General features: G+C 32.0%; 3 protein-coding genes across 3 annotated transcripts; 1 reads left to right on the top strand and 2 right to left on the bottom strand.

Annotated features, from left to right (window-relative positions):
- Positions 1 to 3,167: 3,167 nt before the first annotated feature.
- On the bottom strand, positions 3,168 to 7,784 carry LOC143149866 (uncharacterized). The gene is made up of 4 exons (XM_076317616.1): positions 7,449 to 7,784; positions 6,234 to 6,521; positions 5,451 to 5,627; positions 3,168 to 4,021 (listed from the first exon to the last, which is right to left on the bottom strand). The coding sequence occupies exons 1-4, from the start codon at positions 7,782 to 7,784 to the stop codon at positions 3,653 to 3,655; spliced, it is 1,170 nt and encodes a 389-aa protein (XP_076173731.1). The 3' UTR covers positions 3,168 to 3,652.
- Positions 7,785 to 14,190: 6,406 nt separating this feature from the next.
- Positions 14,191 to 14,969, top strand: LOC143144267 (mitotic-spindle organizing protein 1). Its single transcript, XM_076306524.1, has 2 exons — positions 14,191 to 14,431; positions 14,562 to 14,969. Exon 2 carries the CDS (start codon positions 14,584 to 14,586, stop codon positions 14,830 to 14,832), a length of 249 nt encoding a protein of 82 aa, XP_076162639.1. The 5' UTR covers positions 14,191 to 14,431; positions 14,562 to 14,583; the 3' UTR covers positions 14,833 to 14,969.
- A 172-nt stretch (positions 14,970 to 15,141) lies between these two features.
- Boca (LDLR chaperone boca) lies at positions 15,142 to 16,720 on the bottom strand. The gene is made up of 6 exons (XM_076306512.1): positions 16,586 to 16,720; positions 16,317 to 16,511; positions 16,150 to 16,224; positions 15,908 to 16,068; positions 15,689 to 15,833; positions 15,142 to 15,493 (listed from the first exon to the last, which is right to left on the bottom strand). Exons 2-6 carry the CDS (start codon positions 16,467 to 16,469, stop codon positions 15,413 to 15,415), a joined length of 615 nt encoding a protein of 204 aa, XP_076162627.1. The 5' UTR covers positions 16,470 to 16,511; positions 16,586 to 16,720; the 3' UTR covers positions 15,142 to 15,412.
- Between the last annotated feature and the right edge of the window lie 459 nt (positions 16,721 to 17,179).

The following is a 17,179-nucleotide window of genomic DNA, read 5'->3' as shown; positions in this document are numbered from 1 at the left end:
TTTTTCATCCGCCACGGTTTTCCGGTTTATGCGTTACACGTATGCGGTCATGTTTCTTCGCCGCGAGTTGGATCCGGGTTAAACTGCTGCCATACTCGCGTTCGTATGCAGTTCGTATTCCCGAACTTCATTTGCTTTCGTAGCCATAAGATTTTACTTTTCTGTTTAAGGTACTACTCGTTTATGTTTCTCAAGAATAAACTCTTTCCTGAGACTCGAAGCGACAAGATTATCCAATGTACCTTAACTCGTTCTAATTTTTGAGAACTATCGATTAATATTTTAAGAAAAATTTATTTAAATTCGTAAAACAAAATACACGTACAGTAAATGTATTCAAATAAAATTTATTATGGATGAAATCTATTGTTGGGCCCTTTAAAGGGGTTTAGAGAATTTATTATGTTTAAAAATATTGGATTTATGCATAAATCGAGTATTCGAAGGATTTATGTTTGTCACGATTTACTAATTCAATTTTACTCAATTTATTAAAGATTTGAACTCGAAGATCAGAAAACTGCAGTTAACGTCATTGGATGGCGTTTAACTTAAACTGTTTCCCATAGTTTTTATTATAATATATACCTATACATAGAAATTATTACGATCACGAAAAATCAATTTTTTAGAAGGAGTTCTCCAAATTTTACGAAAATTAAAATCTCGACTTCATTTATAAGAAAATATTAATGGTTTGTATCTGGTCGATTATATTTAATCACCATTACGTACCACTGTTCTGTTTATAAAACAGTCGGAGAAAGTTTGTTTACTGATATTAAAATTTATTTGAATCTCCGCGATTTTCATAGACGGTAAACAACAATTTTGAAAAAAAATAATTAAAAATTTAATAGGTTAATTTAATAGCTTTAGTTTTAAAACAGTAAATAAATATGTCAATTAATGTTATAATTAATGTTTGAAATTCTACTGTATGCAACAAGCAACGTCGTCGGAAGATTAAGATAAGATCTCATGATTCCGTATCACTTTCGATTTTCATTCATTTCGAACAAAATCATTTTTAAAGGCGTTAAGAAATTTATTCACAGACCCCTCGGGGTATTCGGGTTAAGAACCTCTCTCACAGGAGGATACACTTTCAACTTTAATGAAATTAAATGCAATTATACGTCAGTCGGTTTTCAGTTTGTTGAAAAGTTTTGACTGCTTTGTTTGAGCCAGCTAAGTGAGACAAGGGAACGGAAACCTCGCGGTATTTAGGTCAATGTTACGTCCTTATAGACTATGCCTGGAGGCAGTGGTTACCCTTGTTGGAATTGACTCGCTTGCTTCAGGAAGTTGTTACTTTCTTACCATTGTGAATAATGCGTCTGCATAATTCAATGGAGGACGTTATAAAAAAGACGATGGCGAGAGGTAATCATACGAGAATGCGTGACCATGCACTTGAGTGGAAGATCCTCTCATCAAAACATAACCGGTTACATCTTAGTTAATTTATAGCGATTTTTTCTTTCTTACTAACCAAATGGTCGCCGAAGATGCGTGCCAGATATTAAAAACGACAAATGTACTCAAAACTCAACATATATTTAACTTAGATTTCTTCGTAATAGTTTTCACTTTTACGTGCAAAAACTACTTCACTCTTCTTCTATATATTGTATCGGTATTAAAAATAAATCTTTAGGTACATGTACATACATGTATGAATGTAACGATTAAAATTCTATTCACATTTGAATTCGACTTTTTAACATCAAGCAACAAAAATTTATTTAGCTTTGCGTTAAATATGTATTTTTGAATACGGAGTGTATCAATTTTATAAATACCGATAAATACGAAGTATACCTATTTAAGTATAGAAAGTGTTTAAAAATTATTGTATAAATTCTTCCTGCTGAAAAGAAATCGAAAAATTCTTCCTATTGTTGCAATATTTCTAATTGTTATTTTGAATTTTTATTTAACCATTTTGTTCAATACTTTCGTAACATGTTCAAGAAATTTATTATTGGTAGGAGTATGTAACGAATCGTGGTGATTACGTCTAAACATAAATAGAAGTGAAAAAAGATTTAATTTCAAGGATTCTTTTTCCGTTTCATTTAGAATAATACCCTCATTCAAACTGAGGTTATAGAGCCTTTCACTTAACCCTCGCAGAATACACGATTGCTCAAATAATCATGAACATTCATCATCAAAGGTTGCTTCTCAAGTTGGTTTAAAAGAGAAGTTATAAAATTAGTAACCTAATTTCTCTTCAAAGTTTTAAAAGATGTTCAAAATTTGGTCTTTGAAAACTGATACGTGTGTAAAAACGCGTTAAGAAGTATTAGAACAGTACCGATCTTTACTAATTAATCTCTTCACATCCTATGAGTTATTATTGTCCATTCAACTTACAGGATCTTAGATAAAGAAAACTACGTGGATACAGATAAAAATACACATTTCTATTACTTATGTGCAATAGTAGACTTCTCCTCAAAAGCTCTAAAGTTTAGAAAAATTGTTTAATGTATATCCTGTCAATAATTTTTTTATCGTTCGTCGTATCTTTTGATGTTTCGACCCACAATGGGTTTGATCTACGATACATTTCTGGCCAGAGACACACTAAACCAATGAGATTCTCTCACAGTCACGTGATTTTGTTCGCAATCAAGTCCTACGAGTTTACCATTATATAGTACTATAATGATTACCAATTTAATTTTCGTGTCAATAGGAAAATAAATAATAAAATATCTGAGAACAAGAGTGATGTAGATTGAAAAAAAAGTTGAAAAATTAAGTCTTTTGTTTCTGTTTTTATATTTAAGCACCATACTGGAAGAACTAATTCCTCAAAATGAGATTGACTTACACCACTATCGTTCTCACAATCTGAGAGTGATTATTATTTATATCGAGTAAAAGTATATCCTCATGTTTTGCAAATTAGCATAATTTGTTATAATCTTTGGAAAATTCCATCAAAATTAAAGACCTCACAATTTCATTGTTCAAGGTACTTTCATCGTGCAAAAATAAACCAAAATTTCATTTCATTTCCGTTTTTTCTTTTTCTTTAATATAAATACCTTTCATAGTACAAAACTCATATATGCAAGTACAAAAGTTTCAGTGTACACCTTGGAGAAGAAAATTTCATTTATGGTCGATTACAAATTTTCCCCTAATTACATTGTCAATGTGTCGAAGATACTCAACTGTCGTTGCACCGGTCAGTAGTTGCAGCAAAGTGTAAAATCATAAATATCAACGTCGTAGAAATTAAATTCAATTACTTTTTTCTAGATATTTACGCGAGTGTTAAATTTACATCAATTAAAATTGCAAATTGACGTGGCAGAGAAAACTGTTCAACCTTTCAGAGATCTTCAAGCTATAAAAACAAATAACTGTTTTGAACAGTGCCGCGTGAAATTGCAATTACAATGTTAGGATACAGAATTCTTAAGATGTATTTACTTACTACTTCGATTATACGAATTTCTCAGAATATAGGAATCGTGTAATTAGATCAGACGATCAAATTAATGACACGTGATCGGATCCATAACTCGTGATCTTCATTACTGAGAGTTCGATGACCGATATATGGCGAGTTCGAATTTTACAGATACTATTGTACCAGCACAGAGAAATCATAATCGCGAGGTCAGTTGGTTTAATGGTAATATTCGTAAGCTGGCGAGATGCTCTTCTGGTAGACTGGAATGGCGGCCTGAGCGAGCGTGGGTGTTAGCGCTTTTCCAACAACTGGGAAGGAACTATGAACCTGAAGATGATCCAGACGCGCTGTTTTTATGAGAGTCGGTTGCTGAACCGAGACTCTTTCGATTTTCGTCGCTGGTTCTACGACACTCAGTTCCTGGAGGGTTTCGATCGGTCTGGTGAGGACTACTCGTCGCGTCGAGACACGCTCGTCAGCTGGTTCTGCATTGTCTGGAGCCGGGGTTGCAGAGAGCACTCGACCTTTTACACGACCAACCTCTTCCAATGCAGATCTTCCAAGTCCAATGCCACCGAAACCCACCTGTAAGAATATTTTTGCATTGAAGTATTCGTTCTGACAATTTTCGATGACAATGCTTGCATTTGCTTTATTCGAGACTCTCCACTGACTAGTGACGTAAGTCCAAACTTATTATTTTCTTATATATTGATAAAGAATAAAAGTCAATTTTACATCGTAAGCAGAGTACTTAAAATAGTGACTCAAGTTCAAGAGTTTGGACTTATTTTACTATCCTACAGAATGTATGGATTTACACCGATGTTATATTCGACTAAAGGAAATTTTTACGCAATAATCTTTTCATATTCAGTATCATATTTACTATCACTAGACAAAAAATATTATTCTTCCCTCTTTCCCGACGACAAGAAAAGAAAAAAGAAAATTATTACAATTATGAATAGTGTATAGAAAAATCTGACGTACAATACAAAAAAAAAGTAATTTTTACGATATATAGAAAATTATTTAGATTTGCCTGTGCGTGGATCTGGTTCTAAATTTACCCACTTACGCATACTAGGTTGATCAATAGGTTTTGTCGTTTTTTCCATTGTAAAAAAATACTATGGCACTTCAACTTTGAACAACTGTAAATATACGAATGAGTCGACAGGTCCACATGAAACTTCACGCATGTTCATCAAACAGTGATATGAAACCACCTCTTATTGAGCAACCTATTATATACGTACAGATGGATAAAAGGACATATATACTTGTGATGGTACGAAAAGCATACAGAATGATTGTGAGGAGGTCTTATAAAATTTACATGTGTATTCTATACTTCAAAAGTAAAAACCCTGGAAAAAAGCATTTGACCATGGTATTCGTGGCAGAAACCAATTGACCAATATCTTGTTTTTATAAATAGTATAATTTCTTTGTTCGAGAACATAATCAAGTTTAAGGCAAAATCTACTAAGCAACCCCAATGAGACGATTCTTTCTAGCAGACAAAGGGTGTATCCTATAATTCCCTTTCTATATTGCTTTTTTGCGCACCAACACTTAATTTATGGTCTTGTGGGTATTTTCTGTACTGTGAATCACGTCCAAATATAAATAGGAGAAAGTGAGATCAGTCCTGAAAGGAACTGTAAATCGTATTGAGTCAGAGGTTTCAATCAACTTTCGTAAGGCCTGCGGCTAAGCATAAATCACTCGACACTGTCCATATCCCCCTTAATCATACCACATTCCTCTTGGCCCTATAGCTGATCTCCTTTTCTTATCATAATACACAATCTCCGCAATTACACCATGTTTGATTGATTCCTCCCTGCTTGAGAGATACAAAACTATGTCTTCATGAAACGACCAAAGACAATAGGTGTAGTCAAATAGGGTATATTGGGGATAGCCTTTCGGTAATCTCGAGCTGTCAATTGATTTTTTTCACTTATACCAAGAACTTTCATATTTAAACAATTTGATAATTTACCTCAGCAACATTGCCACGAGCAGTGAGCAACTCGAGGAGTCTGTTCTGGTTGTTCTTGTTCTCCTCGGGGGTAGATTTCGGACTGACAATGACGCTTGGTGATGGATCATGCGCAATGAAAGGTTCATTAGATACACCATTCGAGCTGGTTCTCACTTGCGGGCCGGGTACACGAACCTGGACAAGCAATTCCATTTTTCAAACATCACATTCGGTCTACCCCATCAATCCAATGGGGCTTGAACATTCAAGATTAAATCTCTATAGCATTGTTTAAATAAAATCTATATAATTAACAAATGCACTGTTCTCTATGTGTCAGAATGGTTCTGACTTAGCAATCTTTAGCCTATACACAGGGTGAGTCAATAAGAAATATCTCGTTATCTATCGATTCGATGAAAAAAACTTTTTATACCTATTCAATGAACATTTTGTATTTTCAGAGATATCAAAGTAACCTTAAGTTTCTTAAACGACACTGCGTTTTTTTTTCAAGGTCAATTGAAGGTCACCTTATTATTAATCATTGAATTCGTCTTTTTATCGGCTACAAGGCTGCGCTAAAAAAATATGCACCGTCGTTTAGAAAATTCTAGACCACTTTGATATCTCTAAAAATATAAGATACAGAGAAATAAAATTTTTTTTTTTGATCAAATTAATGGATAATTAGATATTTCAGATAAGAATTCCTAGGAATTCCTTCATCAACATTCATGTCTGCGTATATAGACATTGAACGTGTTACTCCATATTCGCTAAGCAAATTTTAAACGATACCTGGTCCTGCAATTTACGCAAATCGGGGTTTTCCACAACAACACCTTCTTCGTTAAAACTGGGAGCTGGAGTGGAGGGAGACAGTGGTGGGGCGATCGTCGAAGGAGCAAAATTGAAGGATCCTTCAAGCTGTTGAAGTTGATGCTGGTAAAGAGGTTGAATCAATGCTGGTCCTCTCTGTATCTTCGAAGTTGGCTGATCTAATTCGACCACAGCGGATCCAGCTGGACGAACCACCACGCGTTCCTCAATGTCGTAGAATTGTTTTTGGATTGCTGGTCGGCGTACCTAGCTCCAAGCAATATAAATTAGTGACAGGTCAAGAGGAAACAGATAAACAAGGAATTATTAAGAAATTAAAAAATCAGGTTGTTCATGTTGTTAGTAGTCTTCGATGAATGAAACTTAGAGATCTATAGTGTTAGATAAGATACTACTATTCATTTTAATGTATCCAGGTAGTGATACTTGTCACTAATACAGTTTGCAGTGATTACCAAGTCTTAGTTCTTCGACCTGATAGATTATCCTTGATTGTCGAAAGCTTTCATATATTTTTCATGATCTACTAAATAGTCAGTTTTGGATATATGTAGATATAGTCGGTCACTTTGCAAGCCTCTTTACTCTCATCTTCTCTACATAAATCTCACCTTGAAATCTTCCTCTCTTATTCTATTCGTCAAACTTGCATCTCCAATCAATCTCTGAGATTTTACTTCTATTATTTTCGTCGGTTTTTGAGTTCAGCCAATTTTGCTCATTTCATTACAACACATGTACGTCAGAGTTTTATATATAGACTAAGTCGAATTCTAAGCCATACTTAGGAATATTGAAGGAGAAAAATGAAGATATCCTTGAACTAAATCAACGATGATCCATTTAACCCTTGCAATACTGGCGATTTGAACAATCACAGATAAAACCACGCCCCAGGTTCAAATGGACTCGTAACTTGACCTTGGTTGCACAAATATTTTTAACAAAAATTGTATTATTTTATCGTAATTTTCTTAATTTCTACGAAAAAATATATTAAAAATATAATTGTACGATGCAAGAGTCTGTATGGGTCCGAAAAGACCCAGCTGCTCGGTACAGGGAGGGTTAAAGTACAATCTAGCCACGAGGTAGTCCTGAGTGAGAGAGCTAGAGAGGAGGAAAATGACAGAAATCGAAATGATTTAATCGGTCAACGTGACAACCGCTCACCTCGAATTTACGAGTTGACACGGCTGGTTTCACCACGTCTAATTGCTTCTCCAGGACGACAGGTTGGGCCTCGATTTTGGTAATCGGCACATGAGAGACTGTTGGCACGTGCTTGACGAAAGGTACCGCGGCAACTGCTGGCACTTGGGCGTTGGCATATCCGACATGGTGAGCCTCCAAATTGGCAGGATACGCGTAAGTAAGTCCTTGAGGTTCCACGTTGTTGATGTAAGTCACTCCCGCGGGACTCAAGTAAGGCATCCTAATGGACACTTGGCTGCCGTAGCTACTCTGTAGCAGTGCCGCCACCGTCACAAATACAATTGCGGATTGCATCCTGGAACGATGAAACGATGATCTTCAACAGTGTTTAAATTTAGATATCAAAGTAGCACGTCGATTGGTTGTTAGTCCTCGATGTGACTGATATTGTACAATTATTATAAAGGTGGTTCTACGATGACGACCAAAAATTTAGATACCGATGTGCTTTACACTTTAGAATTACGAGGAAAAGGTTCCTTATACTTGGATCTCGAGTATTTCGTTTCTGAAATACCCTTTGTTCAAGGTACAACTGGTATCACTTAAGAGTTTTGCTGCAGACATGGTCACTGTTAAAATAAGTATTAGAAAATCATTTTAAGAAGTTGGGAATACTCTTTTTGAACGATTTACATCTTAAATTGCAGGTCTCGGTGAATTGTTTAAGAAAACATCTATTTTAGACGGAGTCTTGAAGTTCCTATAGAAAAAAGAGATTCATATTGGTTAACAAATCTCGATACTAGGATTAAGAAAGTCTATCATCTTCTCCAATATGAGTAAATCTCTGTCCATAATCTTGGCAAGAGGAATGGACAAATTTTTTTATATATTTTTGCTCTAGATTCAATAATATTTAAGGGTATTGATTAGGCCTTTTTTTTCGCTAGGCTGCAATCTTACACCGAAATCGATTTACCTTGATCGTCGAGGAGTCAAATCAACGATGGGGTGGAAGACTGTGTCCTGTCGGTGGCAGCAGACGTTGCTTATATGGCCATGCAGTACCAACGGAGACCCCTCCTCGCAAAACCGCCGTTCCGGTATCCCTCCCATCTGAACAAAGACTTGTAGCCGATCAAAATTGGGTCGATCTACATCGTCCCTCCACGTGTTTAATCTTCGATGAAACCTGCTCCTTCATGGAAGGTGACAGCTACAAGTATCAAACCACACTTTATTAATCCATTTCATTATGTAATTTGTGGACCAATGCTATTAGCAAGAATCTCATTTAAACACCTACGTGTGCTTTTATCTATCTCTGAGAAAGCGAACCGGATCTTACTAAAACGAAGACTCGATTAGAATCAACAATACAATAAGGATAGATTTTTATGTAGTATTTTGTACTCGATTTTGAAAAATAAATTTGATTGAATCAGCAGTAACGATCAAATATGTATGTATACATTGATCCGTTCAATACCAAATTATTTTATTTTTCAAAATTGATTTTTTTCATCTACAAAAATCACGGTAATATTCAAATCAATTTTAATACCAGTGAAATATTTTGTTCTGAATGAGAACATTAGTACGTAATAGATAAATAATAATCAAGTGTTATGAAATAATTTTGGCTTTCGTTGATCGTTTGTAAAATCATAAATCTTAATTTTAAATATATTTTTTCCAAAACGGTGGAGTTTTATCCAAAGTTACTAGTTGACTTATTATTATGACTATCCAGCAAATACTCTTACATTTATGTCTTCAGATTGATTCTTATATATAGAAATAATTACTAATTACTAGCTGCGACATACAGTTTAAATAAATTGTCACGTAGTGTTTACAAGAGGTTCAAGTCCTTTTTATATAATCCAAGTATAATTGAAGTAACTTGGTTTACCATAATTGTTGTTAAATGATAAATTTTCAAAATAAAAAGGGCTTAAAATTAAAGTTAGCTACAAATAATTAATAGCAACAAGCACTTATTTTTTAAGTATTAATTTGTAATTTATTTTTGGGAAACGAAAGGAAGAAAGCACTGAGGAAAATTACATTAAAGTATTAAATAAATAAGAAGATCGAATGTGGATATTGGATCAATTATATATTTTATCATACCGTGTAACAAATACAATAAATAAATGAATAAAAACAATTATGAATACGAAGAGAATTGGTACAATTGAACTTTTGTTTGTACCTGTTTGTTTCAAATTTGTACCTTTATAAAATAAAATAATATCGTTTGAAAAAGAATTATTGTACAGAAGATATTATAAATTTCCTACAGATTTCTCCGTAGAAATTAAAGGGTAGATTTGGAAATGGCTTTCAACGATTGATAAACAACTTTATACAATTTTGCATGGTGAAGGATTATGGGCCACTGGAAAGTGAAAACAGTAAAGTTAACTGGGTCGATGCGCTTTTAGAATTTGTTTGATATTCGTGTCGTGTCGATTTCGTATAGCCCGTGTAAAATTCAGCACTCATGAAACGTTAACACTAACATTACGCGAGCCCACGTAAAAAAAAGAGAAAAGAACGTTTCTTGAACCAATTACACGAAATTCTGAAATTTTATCTAATTCAAGTGATGAACAATATGAAAAATGATAATTTGTTGAGATTCAAAATTTCATTCATTATTTATGAGTAAATCTCTTGTATTTATTTTTTCAATTAAAGTATCGGATACATTAATGAACTATTATTTTAAACAGTATAATAATTACTTACTAATTCTCAAATAATTAATATTTATTATTTATTTTACAAGTACTAATGTGTGACCACTATTGAATACTAATATGACTTGGTAGTTCAACTCATCCATTTATAGTGAAAGGATTGCATTGAAAAGGGTTAACTATCAATCAAAATTCGTATATCCAAAAAAGGGATTTTCGAAATTTTTGTATATTGAAAATATAGTATGTAATATACATTTCTTTATATTAAAAATAAATAAATTTTTATTTATAATATTTGTGTCACACTATCCTGAGTGACTCAAAACCTGTATGAACTGTCACACTGTATACCCTAAATTTATCTTGAATAAACTATTATAACTTCATTTTATTGTTCTTTGAAAATATAGGGTGATACAGGAGTACTTCGAGAATTAATTCGCAATTAATATTTGCAAATGATTACTCTCAACCGCTCTACTTATACGTTACCCTGTATGTAAATTAAAAAAGCGGTCAAGGATAATCGAGCCCTGAGTACATTGGTATAGCAAATGATTTACTTCGCACGATTATAATTTTGGTGTTACCGAGAACTGTAAATTACTATAAAGAAATGAGTTATGTTCTCAGCCCTCTTTGACACTGTTCTCGTTACGAGCGGTATACGAAACTGTCTGTATAACAATCTTGCTCAACATCCAGGTATAATAAGGTCGGATGGATTGAGGGAGTGACGATCGAATTTATCCATTCCACCGATCGAGATAATCTTGTGCAACCTTGAAGTCGGGAACTCTAAACCTGCAATTCGACTGTATATTTTTATTTCGCTACGTACGTTTCAAGAACGATAATTTCATATTTATTTTCTCATAACTGCCTTGAGAAGTACATTTGTGAACGTTGATTCTCTTAAGTTAATATTTCTGGAAAAACGACCTACATACTAAAAACTCCTTGCAAATTGTTATTAGCCAATTACAAAGTCGAAGTTTCAAAGTTATCGATGTTGCTCTTTAATAGTACGATATACATATTTAATAAAGTGTTCAATATCGTGGTCATTGTCAAGATAAATTCAATAATGTACACCAGAACGTGAGTAATGGCTACAATGTATATTACAGTTGATAATAGATTAATCCTAAGTAAATATAACTTAATATCGTCGAAATTTAATTTAACGTGTAATATAATTTAATTTACATCTAACTTATTTTAACTCTTAAAAATTTCCCAATGTAAACTTGATCTAATCTAATAGGTCTGAGTTAGTTAGATTGTTCTGTTTCTGTCCATGTTCCTAACTTAATTCTAAACAAACATAACCTAGTACAATCGAAATCCAATTCTATATGTAATATAATTTAATTTATATATAACTTGTTCAAACTTTAAAAATAATCGTAAATAATCAAACATACTCTAATGCGGTCAAACTATAACTTAACATGTAATGTAACCTAACTTATATTTAGTATCTGCTAAACCTTAAAATTTCCCAATGCGTACTTAACCTACAACGCATTAACATCCTGCCGTAGCATTGTTGATATATGCTTAAATAATTCAGATCTAACGTTGTTTCATGTAAACCTACTTAATAACCAACTGACAACCAAAAATATACAGAAAGAAATTTTTAACATTTTTTGCCACAGTTTAAGTAAATATACATATAACATTTTTCCAACATAATCGACGGTGCTATTTAAAGAATTAAGTGGTCGAAACCATGGATGCAAAAGGAGAAACGTGACTACAAGGAGAAACGAAGTTGAAACGGAACTGAATCGTTAATCTTACGTCACTTACATCGTTCTGGGTGGGTCGTGAAAGAGGAACGGTAACTCAATGTCGTCCCTATATAATTTATCCAGATGTTGACAACAATTAGTAATAAGAACATATAATTATTATTTCGTCGCAATATCCCATTTTGTATGAATCAATATTATTTAGTACTTCAGAATGTAACCAAACTTCGTTAAATCATTGTTACAACCCAACAGTTTAACGAAGAAAAAAGAAACGAAAATAAAAATCTCATAATATGACTCTCTCGATCACGTGTACACTTGAACTGGGAGAGTCATTTCGATCAATTAAAAATCAGCATCCAGCGAAACATTCAACGAATAAACAAATATCACGTTGTGTTAAAACAATACTGAATATTATGTCATATGAGACACTCAATTATCATTTCTTCAGTATCAATTCCCCTCTGCCTGTCCCACCCTCCCCGAATTCCTATCCCATCAGCGAAACCGAAAGTGAACTGTCCGCCGTGCATTACGTTAAAACTGGGCGTCCTTCTTTCGCAATGTTGAGCGGTTCGTGATCCCCAAAAGCATAAAAACAGAAAATATTTTCTTACGTTGCAAATGACAAGATCCTTCGTACATCGCTTTTCGAATAATATTCCATTACATATCTGGAGACTGCATTTGCGAAATTTTGAGCTGCTTAATATACAGGGTGTCAAATTTTGAATAGATATGATCAAATAGCTTCGAAATTAAAATGACGATGATTTACGGAAGTAATTTTATGGATATAATCTTGTTTCAAGCAACGGTAATGTCACCTTCGTTTTTTAATAAAGCAAAACGTAATTGCTACAACAGCTGTCACAGGACAAGTTCAATGACATGCGACTGAAGGTCATTCAAGAACAAACGGTGTGAAAAAATCTTGAACATTGATAATTATTGAAAATATTTAAATTTATGTTTTCAGAATACAATTGAACTTTTTGAAGATCTTAGGGTGTTCTTCAGGGTGTTCTATAACCATAGAACAAATCGAAATGTACATATTTCATATGTTAATAAAAATTAAAAATTTCTTTATGCAGTCAAAAATCATGTTTTAATGTTATTAAATAGTTAACAATTTAACAATCCAATATCTGAGGGCCGCTGTTAAAGGAAAGAAGCATATGTACACCGCTCTCACAAGTAGAAAGCATTACCTCATTTTTTATGTACACTTAAAGATATATATTTGTCTAGATTACACGAATCAAAATTTATTTTCAAAATAAAATGATACAGATTCAGTAAATAATAGTTTAATTCTTGGATTGATAATTTATTTATAAATAAAATGTGTAAAGTAGCCACCTAGAAGACAAAAGACCAAACTAATCTTTAACCTTTAGTCAATAACTAAACGATCAACTTTTAAAAAAGTAATTCTCATTTTTGCAACTAAATGGCGCCACTAATTTTTACATACCGACATTACAGATCGTTCCTTCACATATTATACTTTTCACTATTTATATTTAAACGATTCTGAGTATAATGGGCATTAATTTACACTTATAACATTTAGCCTATAGATTAAACTAATCCAAAGCTTATTTTTTAAATATAAAAACAAATTAATAATCTATAAAGAGTTTCTCCTTCATACTTTTTTATTAATCGTAGTCCTATTGTAATTTTATGTATACAGTATGGTATATTTAAATTAAAAAAATGTATTGTGGATATGTGTTATACATATTTTGAAAGAAAACCAGGGAACGTAAAATAGTGATCTGCAGTATCGATATACAGCAAATAGTGGCTCCATCTAATTGAAAATTACTAGAACTAATCTTAACCCTTGAGTAAGCAGCTTTGATAGAACGTCCAAGTTTGTAAAGAAATAGTTCCTATTTTCTCGATTAGATGGCGTCACTAATTTATGTATACCGATTGTAAATTTAATCACTGGTGGGTTACTAGAAGAATTCAGGATTAAGAGCATATCAAAGTGCGTATAATCAAAGCTTAGTATGTATTCCCAGATAATTCATTAATTAAGAACCCGTTAAAGACAGGACGAAATTAAGATATATTTTAGGAAAAAACTAAAAAAAAGTAAAACGGATCAAAATTCTATTAATTGCTTCTTTTTTTCATGCTCCCAATAAGCCTAGGAGTTTAGTTAAATATAATTCCCATAATCACCATTACTTAAACAAAGAGCTCGAAAACCACTGATATTTGACGAAGTCGGTACTTCAGCTAGAGCGACATCAACTTTACTCAAATAACGTCATCTAGCGTTTCAGACGCGCAGTGACTAGAAGTGTATACAAAGGAGCTACGTTTGTCGTACGGTATTCCTAAATATTTCTTCCAAACGAAACGAATTAATTCCTTCGATTGATGTATTAAATAGAAAAATTCTAGTAATGTGATATTAAATAGGATTGATTTACAACCTATCATCTTTTTGTTCTAAAATCTGGACTAATCTCTCCGCAAAACTGTCTCACAACGGGGAGTACGTATTTCGTAAAATAATCTTTTTATATAGAACTTAACCTTTATCGATGTTATTTATATGAAGAAGCAATTTTTGCAATTAAGAATTTATAGTTGTATCGTTATTTTCTTTTATTTTTCATTTCTAGTAAGGAACGAAATCGGGCCAGCATGCCTGAACCTGTACATCATCAGATTAATGCTGCTCGTAAAACGTTCCAAACGCTTTACCAAATTTCAAAATTGTTAAATACAAACTTAGATCCGACAACATTAAGTATATGTATTAGGTTATGCGAGAATGGAGTAAATCCATATGCACTTGCAACTGTAGTGAAAGAGTTGCAAAGAGAAGTAAGAGCTATGAACAATCCTACTCAATTAGATTCTCCAACTAGTAAATCAAGTTTAAACAAATGAATAGTTAAATATTGTGTTATTTTATTAAATAAAACATATGTTAACATTAATTTTTTATATGTTCCTCTTCTGATATAGCAGAAAATATGCTTCTGTTTCGTAATAAAGAAATGTTAAATTGTTTTTAACTAAACCAATATTGTTAATCATTATTCCTATTACCACTGCTTTGATAATATTAATAATCTAATTAGTATGGTAAACTAATTTAAATGAAGCCTTTGGTTTCATTACTTAATTGTTGCATCACTTTCAGGATTTTCATTAGATTATCATGTAAACTTAATCATATTTCTTGGTTATCACTCACAAATTAATAAATTTTAATAGAATTGTTAATGACCATAATTTACCTGTGATATATTTCACAGTTTGCTCAATATTAATACTTCTATAACGTATTACACAGAATTATAAAAAATATATGTACAAGTAACTTAAATTGTTAATCTATTTTTATAAACTAAAAAGACACTTGTATCAAAAATGGTCCTATACATATTGGCTTATGTAGAAATATATACAATTTATAAAAATATACAAATTATTTAGTATGTAAAAAATGTATATTCATAACAAATTATAATTCTGCTTTCTTCTTCTTTTCATCCATTGTATTGTGAGTGTTTAAACCTTTATTAACTTTTGCTAGAGTTTCGCTCTGTAAGAAGCCATAAATTGAATTACTTATTTTCTTCAAATCAATTTAGAAGAAAATATTTGTGTTTTAAACTTTATCTATTCAGAATAACAATTAGAGTAATAGTAAACTTTAATATATAAGTACAATAAATGGTGGTTTTAAAATATTTTAATTGTTAATGATAATCAAAAATATGTTGCATTACACTTTTACCTGTTTCTGTGGATCTCTGTAATAAGTTTGTCCTTCGAGAGTAACATGAGATAATTCTGGCTGTAGCAGTAAGAAATTTTTAGCATCCACAGCTTGGGAACCTTCACGAAATAAGAATACAGATCTTTTTGGATCAATTGGATACCTATAAAAAATTCAACAATTTAAAATAAAAGATCATTATTATTTGATAGTGTAACATCAAAGAAAACAGGATACCTTTCAGCAATAATATGATTGTTTTGTAGACTGGTTTGCCAAATCTTCATTATTACATCAGCTTGTTCAGATGAAATATCCTCATTAGTGTCAACAAACATCATAACACCTTTACCCTTCTTAGTCATTTTAAGTATATTGTCGGGATTTGATAAATCAAGCTATATGTACAAATGAAATATATAAATTACACTTAAATTACATCATTTTACACATGGATAAAATATGTTTAAAAATATCACCTTTGATATATCAATTTTTGGACTGGGTCTAAGATGTTCTGGTAGTTCATCAGGTTCTAAAGGTTCATCATTTTCCTAAAACAATAAAATACATTTTAAAATCCATTCATATTTATTATCTTAATTTTTTTGATAACTTTATATTTTATTGCCAAAATATAATGTACCTCCCACTGGTCTAATAAATGCTCTAAATCTGCATCAGTCATATCTCGTATATCTTTATCTCGCCATGATTTTTTTTTGCCTAATTTCGCATCATTAGTTGCCTCAACGTAGAATAATAAGAATAAACCATAGATAATCATTTCTTTCCTCATATTTGAAGTTTGTAAGAATGAATAAATTTCGTAACGAGAAACCTACAATTTTTAACTCTGGTTGTCAAAAAGTTAGCATAGAGGTTATTCTACAATAAAGATAGTTTTTAACGAACCTATTTAGAATTTAATGTAGATATATATCTATTTCTAAAATGAAATATGATAATCAAAATGAAAACGAGAACTTATCCTTATCAAGATCCATTCACTTTGCAGACCGACATATAGCGATCAAGCGGTACATGTATGAACTAGGCAATCCCTTCGGTATGCAACTCTGTCTTCTGCTTACATAGCATATTTTTTATCTGTTTAACTGCTTACAATATTTAAGATTTCTAAACTCTGTATAATTTGTAATAATAAATTTTTCATTAGTATTATTTTTTTATTATTCTTTTTAATAATATTCTTCAATCGCTACAGTTGATTGTGTATTAAGTCATGATTTTCCAAACTTTTATGGATCGAGATCTACTTTTGAAAACGATCACTTTTCATAACTTGTTTATTCGTGATACATATTTTTAAACAAAGGAATCGTTTTATTTTTTTTAAATTTGATATTAAATACATTTACTTAATACATAAATTTATTAATCAAATACAATATAAAGCTCTCCCATTGAACATTTAAATTTTTCTTATACTTAGGAACCTCTGCATCAAATATTTGTTCATGATCATGAACATCTGCTAATGTAGGA

The sequence above is a fragment of the Ptiloglossa arizonensis genome, chromosome 1, assembly GCF_051014685.1.
Source record: "Ptiloglossa arizonensis isolate GNS036 chromosome 1, iyPtiAriz1_principal, whole genome shotgun sequence".
NCBI classification, from domain to species: Eukaryota; Metazoa; Arthropoda; class Insecta; order Hymenoptera; family Colletidae; genus Ptiloglossa; species Ptiloglossa arizonensis.
The sequence above is the reverse complement of the archived record's forward strand: the minus strand, read 5'-3'. Positions and strand labels throughout refer to the sequence as shown.